A 13,518-nucleotide genomic window follows, 5' to 3' on the forward strand; every position below is an offset into this window, starting at 1 on the left:
TAGACTTATGAGAATGCCTGCCGGTAGTATCTGACAAGCACGAGGCTCAACTTTCCAAAGCAAGGACTGGCCAATCGGCTCGAGAGATTAGAGTTTGGGGTCTAGACGTGCACCTCAAATTTTTGCTTACGTTCAGGAAAAATCATCGCGGCAAGAATGGAAGTAACCATCACTCTGATATTCCTCACCCGGCTGTTTTTTACCTACACCAAACCCACCCATCTCCCTTGAGGAAATCACCCGTCAGCCATAAAACATTTACCCTCCCGCAGCGCCCCGCACAAGCGTGAACATAAAAGCATTAACCACCCTCAACCCCACCACAAAGTCTCCGCGGAATCTAACCCAGCAAGTCATCAAACGCGCTGCTAGTCTTGGGCGCTGCGCCGGACTGGCTCCCCGGCGTGGACGATGTCGGCGCGCCCCAGATGCCCGCGCTCGCCTTTTGCTTGGCCATGTCGGCCATGGTGATCTTCTGCGTGGGTGTCGATGTCTTCTTGATAGTAGTGCCGGCCAGTAGTGAGCTGAAAGCGTCACCGCCGGATGAGGATTTAGGTGCGGAGGTGGGTTTGCCGATGGAGGGAGAGGGAACGCCAGGCGTGTTAGTCGCGGATGGTGGAGCCGGGTTGGCGGCGAGTGGGACGGAGGTGTAGTAATTTGGCTGAGAGGCCTGGAAGCCTGCAGGGCGATACTGTTGCGCTTGTTGCGGGATGGGAGGGGGAGAGAAGGTGGAAGTAGTGGCTGGAGAGGCGGTTTTGTTGCTTGGAGCAGGAGAGATGGATGCGAAGAGGTCGTTTATATTTGCGCCTTGAGTGCCAGAGCGGGGTTGTGGTGCAGCGAATTGAGTAGAAGATGTAGTTGTCGATGTTGATGCAGGAGGTGCGATACTTGCTAGTGAAGGTTGTGGTGTTGGCTGTGCTGCTGGCGGAGGAGCAGCCTGGAAGTCGTCAAACTCATCGTCATCGGGACCGAAGTCAGGAGCGCCAGCTTTTTGTTTGCCGTTCGAGGAAGATGTGGTTGCGGGTTCTTCATCACCGAAGGAAAATAGGTCTACCTCAGGCTCCTTTGGTTTTGGAGGATCTGCCTTCTGGGTCTCACGTTTAACACTGGTTGAGGCTGGCGCTGCGTCTGCTTTCCTCCGGCCTGGTGCGGCGACAGCGCCCTCATCATACTCGTCATACTCTTCAAATCGGTCTCGACGACTCTGTGTGTCCGAAAATCCTCCAGTATTGCCTCCGAACCCACCTCCGTCGCCATACACGCCTCCGCTGAAGCCTCCATAACCGCCATCTGCTTCTTCGCTGCCGAAGCCGCCATATCTGCTTCCGCTTCCTGACATGCCTCCTCCCATACCCATGCCGCCTTCTGCACCGCCATACTTGTTTCGTGTAGCTCGAGCCTTCTTCCTCTCCGCTCGAATACGGTCAACGTCGCTGAGAAGTTCCGCCAATTCCTTTGACCGATTGCGGACATTGACCCCCTGATCCTTGCCGTTTTGATCGATGAAGTGGAATTGCCTTAGCATTTTAAGGAGGGAAATGTGAGAGCGCGCATCGTCGATAACCCGTTCCGAGCCATTCTTGATGAGAAATTCGAGCAATTGGAGTGCCTTTTCCAAGTTAGCATGGCAGCTGTGGTCTATCTTCAGCGACCCACTTTATAAATCTGCCTCCACTCCTCTGCGGCTTTCTCGGTAAATCTCTTGTAGATCATGGGCATGATTTCGTTAAGCAGTTGGCTAAAGAAGTCAGAATCTGCGTAGGAATAATGGGAGCCTGGAAGCGCGCTGACTAGTTGTATGTTCCATTTGCAATTTCTTGCATCAACGTCGACGATGCACCTAGACACCGAAGATTCTGAGCTAGGATACTAGAGCGGAAACCGGGCGCAACATACCCCAAGGCTCGTTATTGGTGGCCTCTCTAACCTTTGCCTCCATCTCGGTATAATTCATGACGGCTGGAAGGACAGGTTAGCATTGGCGCCCAAACGGGTCAACTTCGAGGGTCAACCTACCATTTTGAACTTTCCGCACGCCGGCTTTGAGATCGTAGAGGGTGAGATTGCTCACTTGCTCCTTTAAGCTGGAGAAATCCATGATGGCGGAGAATTTTGGAGGCGAAGTTTGGGAGGTGTTGGAGGGGTTGAGGTGGCAGCTTATTATTGAGCCGCTTTGATGAGTTGCATTTATGAAGCGCTGCTAATATGGAAGTCACGTGAGCAGTAAGAACAGTGTAAGCTTCTCTTAGTTGAAGTCAGAAGGATTAGCATCAACTACCACTGGTAAACTTAGTTGACAGCAATAGTCTCCCTGTATGCGCCCGCGACAACGGGCGTCTGTTGTAAGTCACGGGATTTGCTTGGGAGATCGCGGTGTGCTGGAGCCTGACTCGGCATTCTCCCGGGACGAAAATCGGCAGCCAATGTTCTTGCTATTGCATATTCCCCTTTTTTTCCCTTCATCCTCTAGAAGCGGTACCTCTAATTGCATCGTCCCTTGTACTATAGTTAGAGCATTGGCGGCCATTGTAATTGTAGCATCTCTGTTCCCCAGGCATTCCTCCAGGAGCAGCTTCCCGGTCCCTTCCAGCTTCATTTCCATCACCACCTCAGGCAATTGGCAGCCGGGTTGTACAGTACCAGACGAAAGAATCGGTGAGAGCCCATCGCCCACGACCGAGCCCCACAGCACCCACTTGGGATGGATTGTGCATATGATACTCTCCTGTCGTCTCCTTTGGCTGGCCCTGCTGACGGCGGCTTGGAGCTTCAAATCCGACGCTAAGACATTCACAGCAAACAGCCCAGCCCACCCCGCCATCATGCCCCTCACCTCGCAATCTCTTCTTACCCAGTCTCGTCTTGCAACGCGCACCTATCTCAAAAACCCCTCATCCATAAGATATTTCCATCCGACAAACACAAACATGGTCATCAGATGCTTTTTTGACTGCACCTGGTCTGGCCCCGAGGTCGAGATCGACTCCAAGGGCAACGTCACCAAGACCGGCGAAGTGAAAGGTAAGCTGCCATTGACCTCAAATCCCTTCCCTAAAATCCCTTCCCCAAAACCCCCCCCCCGGCTCCTGCTGCACTTCATCGAGGAGCCATTATCATACCCATCTTCGCACCTCCTCCAATTCTCACAAGCAATTGCTGACGTTTGCCTGCTCTACAGACCAGCACGGTCGCATCAACTTCGAGCTCTTCGACGACGTCGTCCCCAAGACAGCTGAGAACTTCCGTGCTCTCTGCACTGGCGAGAAGGGCTTTGGATACAAGGAATCCAAATTCCACCGTGTCATCCCGCAATTCATGCTTCAGGGTGGTGACTTCACCCGTGGCAACGTGAGTGTTACCCCTCGCTCAGCTGCTGCGCCTCAGTCGAAAATCCCTCAATTACTAACAACATCACAAAACAGGGCACTGGCGGCAAGTCCATCTACGGCGAGAAGTTTGCCGATGAGAACTTCAAGTTGAAGCACAGCAAGCCCTTCCTGCTCTCCATGGCTAACGCTGGACCTAACACGTAAGCTCTAGCTACCTCATCTCACTCGTAGCATCCAGCCCATACTGACGAGTTCCCCAACAGCAACGGATCACAATTCTTCATCACCACTGTCGTCACAAGCTGGCTCGACACAAAGCACGTCGTCTTCGGTCAGGTTCCTGATGGTGACACCGCTTCGATGAAGGTAGTCAGGGCGATTGAGTCATGCGGTTCCGGCTCAGGTGCCATCAAGTACAAGAAGTCACCCACCATCGTCAACGCCGGCCAAGCTTAGGTTGTTTTCAGAGGGGGAATAAATATTGAGCTACGATGTGAAAGGAGATCCGGACATCATTTCATGTGATGGTGATTTGTCGGAAGAGTTGTTGATAAAATTGGCAATCATCTAGACAATCTAATATGATTACTGATTACTGATTACCGTATACCGAATATGCTGTGTTTATTCATCGTGACAACATTCGATTAGTTGCACGCCAATTCATCAAGCTCATGTGCTGTTGTCCTGTCGAGCGATGAATAACAAAATTTCGCCATGTTGCGCCCTCTGCCCCACCTTCAGAAATGTTCGACCCCGCATTACCGCAGGTGGCCTCATCGGGCAAATCTATCGTCACCCTGCCACATCTATCCACCTATCCACCTATCCACTTCCGCCTCTAGAACCCCAGCCTTTAAGGGAACCTCTAATCGCTATTAGTGCAGCGGTAATGACATGCCATTTCCATGTTCTATTCAAGGAGCGTTCCGATCTCGCAGGGCGTCGCAAAACAAAAGTTACTCATAATGACTCCAGTTCCATTTCTTCAACGCTCAACACTCGCCTATCACCTTTCAATTAACCTATGTACATGCCTAGTACTTACAATTGCATTTTAATCCCTTTGTCTTGAGCCACTATAACTTCTTCTTCCACCTTCTCCCCACTGTGACCCTTCCCCTCTCCAAAGAAAGACCAAAAGCTACAATGCCCCCCTCCACGACACCCACCCCCTACGCGCCTTCCACCCTCGCCATCCACGCCGACGACCACCTGAACCAAACCACCGACGTCGCTCCCCCAATCCACCTCTCAACCACCTACCGCTACCCATCCAGCCCCTCTGCCCTCGCCCCCGTCCCCGCCGACACCGACCCCTCCGCCGCGGCGCTCCTCTCCCCCACCGCGCCCCTCATCTACTCCCGCGTCGCCGCCTCGAACCTCAACCGCCTCGAAACCCTCCTCGCGCCGCTCCTCTTCCCCGCCCACGCCGCCGACCCCGCCGCCCTATCCCGCCTCGCCGTCCACGTCATAACCTACGCCAGCGGCCTCGCAGCCTTCCACGCGCTGCTCGTGCGCCTCGCCCCGCGCGTCGTCGCCCTCAGCGGCGGCTACCACGGCATCCACGGCGTGGTCTCGCTGCACGCGCGCCTGCACGGCCTGCGCACCGTGGACCTGCACGCCTCCGACGCCGCCTGGGACGCCGCCGGCCTCGGCCCCGGCGACCTGGTCCATCTCGAAACCCCGCTCAACCCGACTGGCGAGGCGTCCTGCATCGCTGCCTTCGCTGCCCGCGCCCACGCCCGCGGCGCCCTGCTGTCCGTCGACGCGACGTTCGGCCCGCCGGGCTTGCAGGACCCGTTTGCCTGGGGCGCGGACGTGGTGATGCATAGTGGGACGAAGTATATTGGCGGGCATTCGGATTTGCTGTGTGGGGTTCTGGCGACGACGGCCGTGGGGGAGGTGGGGGGAAGGTTGGCGGTGGGGTTGAGGGCGGATAGGGTGTTTTTGGGGAGTGTGATGGGGGGGTTGGAGGGGTGGTTGGGGGTTAGGAGCTTGAGGACGCTGGAGTTGAGGGTTGGGAGGCAGAGTCAGAGTGCGGGGGAGCTGGTGAGGTGGTTGGATGGGTGTGTGAATGGGGGTCGGGCGGCGGATCAGGACGCGCAGGCAGAGGCAGAGGCGGAGGTGGTCAGGCGCTGTGTGGATAGGGTCCAGCATGCATCGCTGCAGCGCGAGGATATGGGGTGGTTGAAGCAGCAGATGCCGAACGGTTTTGGCCCCGTCTTCGCCATCTGGATGCGTGACCCGGCGGCTGCGCGTGTGCTGCCGAGTAAGCTGAAGCTGTTCCATCATGCGACGAGCTTGGGGGGTGTGGAGAGCTTGATTGAGTGGCGGAGGATGAGCGATCACGATGTCGACGAGAGGTTGTTGAGGGTTAGTGTTGGTGTGGAGGACTGGAGGGACCTGAAGGCGGATTTGGCGGCCGGGCTGAGGGCGTTGGTCGAGGAGGGATTGCTGGGTGGAGAGAGCAAGGAGGTGCAGGTTAGGGAGAATGGAAGCGCGGCGTGAGGTAGAGGAAGTGATTGGGATAGAAATTGCAGAGCATTGCGCTTGCTTAGGGCTGATATAGAGAGAAAAGTGAGCTGGGGAGGCAGGCAGTATAATTAATCATCGCGAAAATCCTAATACTGATATCTCACAACCCAAGCGTCTTTTTATGAGCGACGACAGATATTCCTCCAGTTATATTAGAGTGGGTGAATCTGCCTCCGCTTTGGCTGTTACTCCCTTAGGCAATGCCCCTCAATTCTCATTGACTCGACGCCCTCCGATGGTTTTTTCTGTCCCGGCCGCCGCTCCAGACCATGTAAGGCATCTCTCTCTTCTAGAATCCCTTCANCATGCTGTCCGATCACTAAAGAAAGACGAGCAATTTAGCTACATCTTTGATATTGAGCCGATCGCCAGGTCCTGGCAGAGGCATTGTCAGACGCTTGGCTATACGGGGTATGTAAGCGTTTCGGGCAGGGCTCGGGGAAGCGTTGTCAGGTGCTTGGTTATGCAAACGGGGTACTGTCATGGTACTGTCATGGTACTGTCAGGATCCGGGAGAGGCTTTTTGGATGCATCGTTCCTGGAACCCACTACTCTGCGCAGTGGACACTCCGTGTTCGGGAGACAACCTAGAAGAACAGTTGCAGGTTAACATAACTTCGACTCATTTTAGCCGCACTACCTTAGGGACTGCATTATACTGACGCGCGTGGAAATTGCGGATATGGCTCTGACGGGCGTTCATTGGCATTGACTGTCATGCCTGGACGCAACTCAGCTGCAAAGGAATGAGATAGTCTGTATCAAAGCGGTTCCGCTGGGAGCGCCCACAGAGTAGCCTAACGTAAGCAGCTCAAACATGCGAACGAATTCTAGATGCACGTACCAGAGGTAAGAGACTAATTGTTATGGAAGGAAGTGTAAATTCCATATAAGTAGGACTTAGACCCTGCCGTATTGACGCGCAAATCACGAAGAACAAACCACCCCTCCAGCCTTGAGGTTAGATACTCCCAACTCTCGACGAAATAGACTTCTAGCCATTCATTTTATTTGCATTTCCAAATCATTAAAGGCTACACAGCGACTTTTGACGATATGGCCCCTCATGCAATTCCTCGTCGCCTCCTTCAGAGACCGAGCCAAGGCCAAGAATGAATGGTTTCCCGTTGTGGGAATCCTCAAAGCCTTTGGTGAATGAGTCTCCCCAAAACAAAGCGGAGCCCATCGCGATTGTGGGTTTAGGTAAGTCCCTGTTGGTAGGGGGGGTGCGTAAACATCCACAGGAGCTTCCTGAGATCACGTGATAGCTTCGTTTGTATATATTCTCGTTCTTCGAGACGGTCTACCTTATGGAGTCCTCACACATCATACACCTGCAATTCCAGTGACAGTCCACAAAGTGGTTTGCTTAATAGTAAACAGTTCTGGTTCTGACAACACTACAATAGCTTGTAGACTGCCAGGTGAAGCTTCCTCGGGATCCAAGCTGTGGGATCTCCTTGTCAATGGATGATCCAGGTAGTGTGTGTGCCATCTTCGCGCTTTAGTATTGACGGCTTTTACTACCCAAGTGGCGTCGATCGTCCAGGAAGTATGGACACAAAGGGAGGTTACTTTCTGAGAAGATATTTGCGCTTTCGAAAATGACTTCTTTGGTATCAACAACCTCGAAGCTACATACATGGATCCGCAGCAACGGAAACTCCTTGAGGTCGCCTTCGAGTGGTTCGAAAGTGCAGGCGTTCCCCTAGAGAAAGTTTCTGGATCCAGCACAGGATGCTATGTCGGAAACTTCGCTGTCGACTTTCAAGTTATGCAGACAAGAGACCCTGAGTATCTGCATCGTTACAGCGCGACAGGTATGGGTACAACGATCTTGGGCAATCGCGTCAGCCACGCTTTCAACTCGATAGGCTTTAGGTACGTTAGCCGGTTTTGGAGGTGAAAGGATGTTTTTATTGACAGTTTTAATGTAGTTTGGTGCTCGATACTGCCTGTTCTTCGTTGCTCTATTGCCTCCATGTGGCCGTAGCCGCGTTGGAAGCCGGCGAATGCGAGACCGCGATTGTTGCTGGAGCAAATCTTATCCGGTCAGCAGAGTAGCATTTGGGAATTATGAAGGTTGGAGTGCTTTCTGGAATGTCTACCTGTCACACTTTTGACGCGTCTGCCGATGGTTACGGTCGTGCGGACGGCATTGGCGCGCTATACTTGAAGAAGCCTAGCGACGCGATTCGGGATGGTGATCCCATCTGCTCAGATTAGAGGCACCACCATCAATGCGTAAGTCAACTCAGTGTACTCGCATATCGAGACATATGAAGACAAATGAGGATATATGGCTAACATACAAACAGCAAATGGAAAACACAAGGCATTGCCCTGCCAAACGCAGACGGCCAGAGTACTGTCATCCGTAAGGCCTATGAAAAGGCAGGTCTTAAAAGATACTGCTTACGTCGAGTGCCACGGCACAGGCACCCCAGTCGGAGACCTAACCGAAGTAGAAGCTGTCTCGCGCGTCTTCAACCGTTCCAGCAAAAATCCCTTTCTGGTCGGCTCGGTGAAGACAAATCTCGGCCACAGTGGAGCTGCTAGTGGAATCTCCAGCGTCATTAAAGCAACGCTTGCCTTGGAAAAGTCCTACATCCCGGCTACTATCGGAATCGGATCCATCAATCCAAAAATAAATGCGAGGAATGGGGTGTTAATATCATTGCTCAGCCGGGAGCATGGCCAACAGCGAAGCCTTTCCAATCTGCTCCAGTCGTTCGCCGGGCTGATGTCAATTCTTTCGGCTATGGTGGTACTAATGCTCATGCCATCATCGACAATGCTTCGGCACACGTTCCATCCAACAATGGAAGAACTGGAAGAGCTGCCGAGATACTAGGGACACGGAAGACATTTCTGCTGCCTTTCTCCGCAAGCACCCAGGACTCGCTTGAAGCACGAGTCAATGATCTCCCAAACTACGACCTTGAGGATGCCTCTATAGTCGACCTTGCCTACACACTTGGCCTTCGCCGGTCTCACCCCGGAAGATGGGGCTTCACCGTTGCATCTCGGAACGGTCTTCGTGACAGGCTTACCCTGGAACACCTCCGAACACTTCCCAAAGCCATTAACAATTCTCCGTCTAAATTGGCATACGTATTTACCGGGCAAGGCGCCCAATGGGCTGGAATGTGCAAAGAGCTTTTTGCCGAATTCCGTGTGTTCCGCGACAGCGTTGCCGAGATGGATTCGGTCCTTCAATCACTGCCGCACCCCCCTCGCCGGAGTCTCCGCGAAGCCCTTCTTGAGCCAGAACCCACCAGCCGGATCAACGAAGTCACATACTCCCAGCCTACCTGCACTGTTATCCAAGCTGCAATGGTGCAGCTTCTAGCATCCGGGGCGTGCAACCATCCACAGTGACTGGTCACTCATCAGGAGATATTGCCGCGGCATTTGCTGCTGGATACATATCATCTGCAGAGGCCATAATAGCTGCATATTATCAAGGCTATGTTGTCGGTAAACACATCATGGATGGTGCTATGATGGCTGCGGGTATGTCCCGTGAAGCAGCCGAGGAAGCTATTGTTGTTGCTGGTGTCTCTGGCAAATCAGGGTTGCTTGTGTCAACTCTCCGGAAAGTGTTACAATATCTGGAGATGCTCCCGCAATTGACATTCTTTTAGAGGCGCTGAAACCCCAGGGCTTTTTCGTAAGAAAAGCTCAAGACAGGGGACGAGCTTATCACTCTCACCACATGAAGATCCTCGGCGAAGAATACTAGCTTCTCCTAGAGCTTGCCTGGCGAGGTTTGGGTCCCTCAGCTCAAATGCCTACCGGGGCACTATTTGTATCTTCGGTGACTGGCGAACCCATCGCCTCCCACGAAGTTGGTCCCTTCTATTGGCAAAGCAACTTAGAGAACCGGGCCCTCTTCTCAGACGCGTTGCAACGCCTCGGTGAGACGGACAAGTATCACCTCATTGAGCTTGGTCCTCATTCTGCGTTGGAGCTTCCTGTGAAGCAATCTTGCACCAAATTGGGCATCAGTGAAGACGATATGCCATACTCGGTTGCAATCATTCGCAGCAAAGACTCCGTGGAGAGTATCTTGGGCCTAGCACGGAAACAGTGCCGCTTCGAGAAGATCAACGAATTGTCAATGAATAAAGGTAGTCTAACAAAGTATAACTATAAAGTACTTTACAACTTGCCCACGTACCGGTGGAGCTATGAAGATTCTCCACTCTGAAATGAATGCCGCGCCAGCTCGGAATTTCGCCTTCGCTCACACCACCGCCATGAATTGCTAGGCTCTAGGGTGCCCGCTGGTAACGGCTTGGAGCTGTCTTAGAGAAATATACTCCGAGTTGAAGATGTCTCATGGCTGCAAGACCATCAGCTAGAGGAAACAGTCGTCTTCTCCGGGGCAGGATACGTTGCCATGGCCATCGAGGCTCTTCTTCAAGCTACTAGTGGCTTTTCTCCTGACAAACCTAAAGTAGCTGTACAGAATTTCAACATTCTCCCTGTTTTGGCACTCTCGAAGGAGTCTACTGCGCAGATTGAGCTTTCCAGTACTCTACGGCCCACACCTATAACATATGCATCTAACTCAAATAAGTGGTGGGAGTTCACCGCTATTTCCTTTTCAAATGACGTTTCGACTGCACATGCTACCGGAACTCTGAGCATAAGTTCCCAGTCTCGATGCATGTCGCTCAAATATCAGATGCTCAGCAGCGAACTTAAACCCACCGCAGCTAGAGTGGTATGATAAGTTGATCAAGGAAGGCCTTAACTTTGGTTCTCAATTCCAGTCTATCACGGAATTCCATGTTCCACGTCAGAGGTCACGGAAACATTGCACAAAGTCCCGTTGAGAGCACAGATAACGAAGATCATCATATCCATCCAATCACCATTGATGCAATGCTGCAAACTGCGATCATTGCAACGACATCCGGTAACACTTCTGATCTCCGAGTAAAAGTGCCGACAAGGATTGGTTCTGTGATTTTCGGTCTTTCGCATGCCCCTATCAAGACGTTTTGGATAGTCAATGCTAACACCAGCGTCATTGGATTTGGTGCGCCAGAAATCAACGCTGAACTCTTCGACTCAGACGGGAAGGTCAAGGCACAGAATTGAAAATGTTAGACTTGCTCCATATGGGGCAGCACCTCAGCTTGATGACGGCTCCGCTCAGCGTCATCCAATGCTCAGGGTTCTCTGGAAGCCCGACGTTACTGGCGGATTACTTCGTGCTCTCGATTTCACCAAGTACCCCGACGCATTCCTTGCGGAGGCTCACTCGGAGTTCAATGATGAGGGTATAATCAAACTCGGTGCCAGCCTAAATCTACTCAGTCGCAAGAGCCCCGCTCCCCGGATCCTTGAGCTAGGGAATGACGTTCCTGAGATTACTCAGGGTGCTCTAAGTTTTCTACTAGCGCTCACGCCATTCAAGAGACTTTTATCCTATACAACAGGATCTATTAGCGAAGATGGTAATTTAATCGGAGCTGTTGTGACTCCCTCAGTCAACCAATCCGCGTTTGAGAAGTCATCTTTGGTTCCTGTTGAATCTAGACTGAGTAATGCTGGAGCTTCAATCGTGATGTGCTATAATTTAGAAGACGATCAGGTTGACAAGTTCGTTCACAAGACACCAATCGTCATTGTCGACCACTAGCGGAATGTTTTGAGCGAAACACTTTTGCGACTTATTCCTAAAACAATCGGGGAAAAGTCAGGAGGGTTCCATTCTCCGGGGTTTCGAAAGATTCAGTTCCTTCGGACACCATCGTGCTATCGCCTGTCAAACCAGAAGATCCTCTTCTAGCCGTCACGAACGACGAACAAATGGATCGGGTTAAAATCATGACCGACAACGCGTCTATTATTCTTTGGGTCACGGCAGGAGATCTCCTTGGCGGCAAGTCTCCCAATTTTGCCCTTGTACAAGGGCTCTCTCGAGCATTGATGATGGAACAACCATCTCTGAGATTTCTTACTTTCGATGTAGACAACATCCAGCGTCGGACTGATCGTACTGCTGAGAACAGTGTGTCCAACAGTCAGCTTAGCTGCGATCTTGAGAAAAATAGCTGACTGACTGCGTCAATTGGATCGCTCGCTGTCCGCTAGCTGTCGGATAACGTACGCTGACTGTGAAGCTGCCAGCTAGCTGTCCCAATTAGGAAAGTAGTATAGACTTTATAGTATTTATTGCGGATTTTAGCAGTACCCTCTCTATATATAAAATATAAAATATTACTTAATTAAAATTCGACCCTAATTTACCTAATACAGTATTTAAATATAGCTAAATTGATCTTATATACCCTATAAAAGCTAAAAAAAAATAGGTAAAATAGTTAGTAGTAAAGGCTCTAAAGGCTCTATTTTATATTAAATTTAATTAAATATAAAGCTCTATTAAATATATTTTACTAAGCTAGCCTTTTTACCTCTATAGTTAGCTTATAGTTAATAAGATTAATATTAAACTTATTACTAAGGTATAGTTAAGCCCTACTAGAGTTAATATAGTTAATTAAACTACTTAATAAGGCCTTTAATTAACTGCTACTTCTAATATTAATATACTTTAATTATATCGGCCTAATAATCTACTATACTTATTAATAATAATTCTTTTATCTTAATTAAAGGCTTGGTTATATATAAAGAGTTTATTACTAGTATAGAGAATATATTAAGAGTAATTTTAGTAAGTATTAGATAAAGAATTTAACTAATTTTAAGCTACTAGTTAAGAGGATTAGAAATAATAATATTCGCTTATTACTATTATTAGAATTAATCTTAATAGACTTAAAGCCTACATTATAGTAGCGTTAAGCTTATTAGTAAGCTTAATACGCTTTTAATTATACTTTAAGGAAGAAAAACTCCTACCTATATCTAAGAACTATATTTATTATTTAAATATTATATATTATAAGGAGCCTTTTTACATTATTGCTTAACTAGTTCTTATCTTCCTTATTTACTTACTTATTAATAATAGCTATTAAATAGAGTCTCTATATACCGCTTGGCGTACTTCTATTACTAGGGTTACTATTTCTACTTAGTAAAAGTAAACGCGTTCTATAATAGATTATAGCTAATATTAATGGACTTTCTTTAAGCTTAAGGGTAATAAATATAGCTAACGCACTTAAGCTACCCCCTTTTTAGCTACTAAGAGGCTTTATAAAGGGTAGTTATAGTGCTTATTATTATTACTAGTATTATTAGCTATTAAGAGGCAAGCTTATGATTAATTAATACTTTAAATATTAGTACTAGGGCCGTTAATATATTTTTAGTAAAAGTAGAATCCTTATAGTTATAAAAGGTATAAAAGTACTAATTAAAGCCTTTACCTTTATTAATAAAATAAGAGCTACAATACTAAGTAGTAATATTCTATTTATAGATATCTAGATATAATAGATAAGATTAATTTTACTAAGTATAGTAAGAAGGAGGTCTTTATTATTAATACGTTGCTATTTAAATATAGTTTTAATCTAATTGCTTAGTAATATAGGCGCCTTTATAATATAGTCCTAGATCTAAAGACTGTTAGATATTAGTAGAGCGTGTATAAAAGGACTTATAGCTTAACGGAAGGTAATATCTTATAGAATTATTTAATTAATATAGATATAAATAT

The 13,518-nt window shown here is 49.2% G+C and overlaps 5 protein-coding genes across 5 annotated transcripts; 4 read left to right on the plus strand and 1 right to left on the minus strand.

Annotated features, from left to right (window-relative positions):
• Positions 1–340: 340 nt before the first annotated feature.
• K441DRAFT_543303 (ENTH-domain-containing protein) lies at positions 341–2,098 on the minus strand (the record flags this gene model as incomplete). Its single annotated transcript, XM_067642731.1, has 5 exons — positions 341–1,609; positions 1,657–1,738; positions 1,792–1,840; positions 1,897–1,959; positions 2,017–2,098. 5 exons carry the CDS (start codon positions 2,096–2,098, stop codon positions 341–343), a joined length of 1,545 nt encoding a protein of 514 aa, XP_067508282.1.
• A 733-nt stretch (positions 2,099–2,831) lies between these two features.
• On the plus strand, positions 2,832–3,839 carry K441DRAFT_654144 (cyclophilin 1 short isoform). Its single transcript, XM_067647645.1, has 4 exons — positions 2,832–3,021; positions 3,179–3,348; positions 3,423–3,529; positions 3,593–3,839. The coding sequence occupies exons 1-4, from the start codon at positions 2,928–2,930 to the stop codon at positions 3,783–3,785; spliced, it is 564 nt and encodes a 187-aa protein (XP_067508283.1). The 5' UTR covers positions 2,832–2,927; the 3' UTR covers positions 3,786–3,839.
• Positions 3,840–4,505: 666 nt separating this feature from the next.
• On the plus strand, positions 4,506–5,828 carry K441DRAFT_474052 (cystathionine gamma-synthase (O-succinylhomoserine (thiol)-lyase); the record flags this gene model as incomplete). Its single annotated transcript, XM_067641872.1, has 1 exon — positions 4,506–5,828. A coding segment is annotated over one exon (1,323 nt), but the record flags the coding sequence as incomplete, so codon positions are not given.
• Positions 5,829–6,979: 1,151 nt separating this feature from the next.
• On the plus strand, positions 6,980–9,514 carry K441DRAFT_674325 (thiolase-like protein; the record flags this gene model as incomplete). Its single annotated transcript, XM_067650741.1, has 8 exons — positions 6,980–7,070; positions 7,284–7,349; positions 7,454–7,748; positions 7,805–7,918; positions 8,049–8,111; positions 8,186–8,244; positions 8,470–9,042; positions 9,213–9,514. The coding sequence occupies 8 exons, from the start codon at positions 6,980–6,982 to the stop codon at positions 9,512–9,514; spliced, it is 1,563 nt and encodes a 520-aa protein (XP_067508285.1).
• A 1,150-nt stretch (positions 9,515–10,664) lies between these two features.
• On the plus strand, positions 10,665–11,523 carry K441DRAFT_674326 (uncharacterized protein; the record flags this gene model as incomplete). The annotated part of the gene is made up of 2 exons (XM_067650742.1): positions 10,665–10,917; positions 11,009–11,523. 2 exons carry the CDS (start codon positions 10,665–10,667, stop codon positions 11,521–11,523), a joined length of 768 nt encoding a protein of 255 aa, XP_067508286.1.
• Between the last annotated feature and the right edge of the window lie 1,995 nt (positions 11,524–13,518).

This window comes from Cenococcum geophilum (genome assembly GCF_001692895.1).
Source record: "Cenococcum geophilum 1.58 unplaced genomic scaffold K441scaffold_6, whole genome shotgun sequence".
Classification (NCBI taxonomy): domain Eukaryota; kingdom Fungi; phylum Ascomycota; class Dothideomycetes; order Gloniales; family Gloniaceae; genus Cenococcum; species Cenococcum geophilum.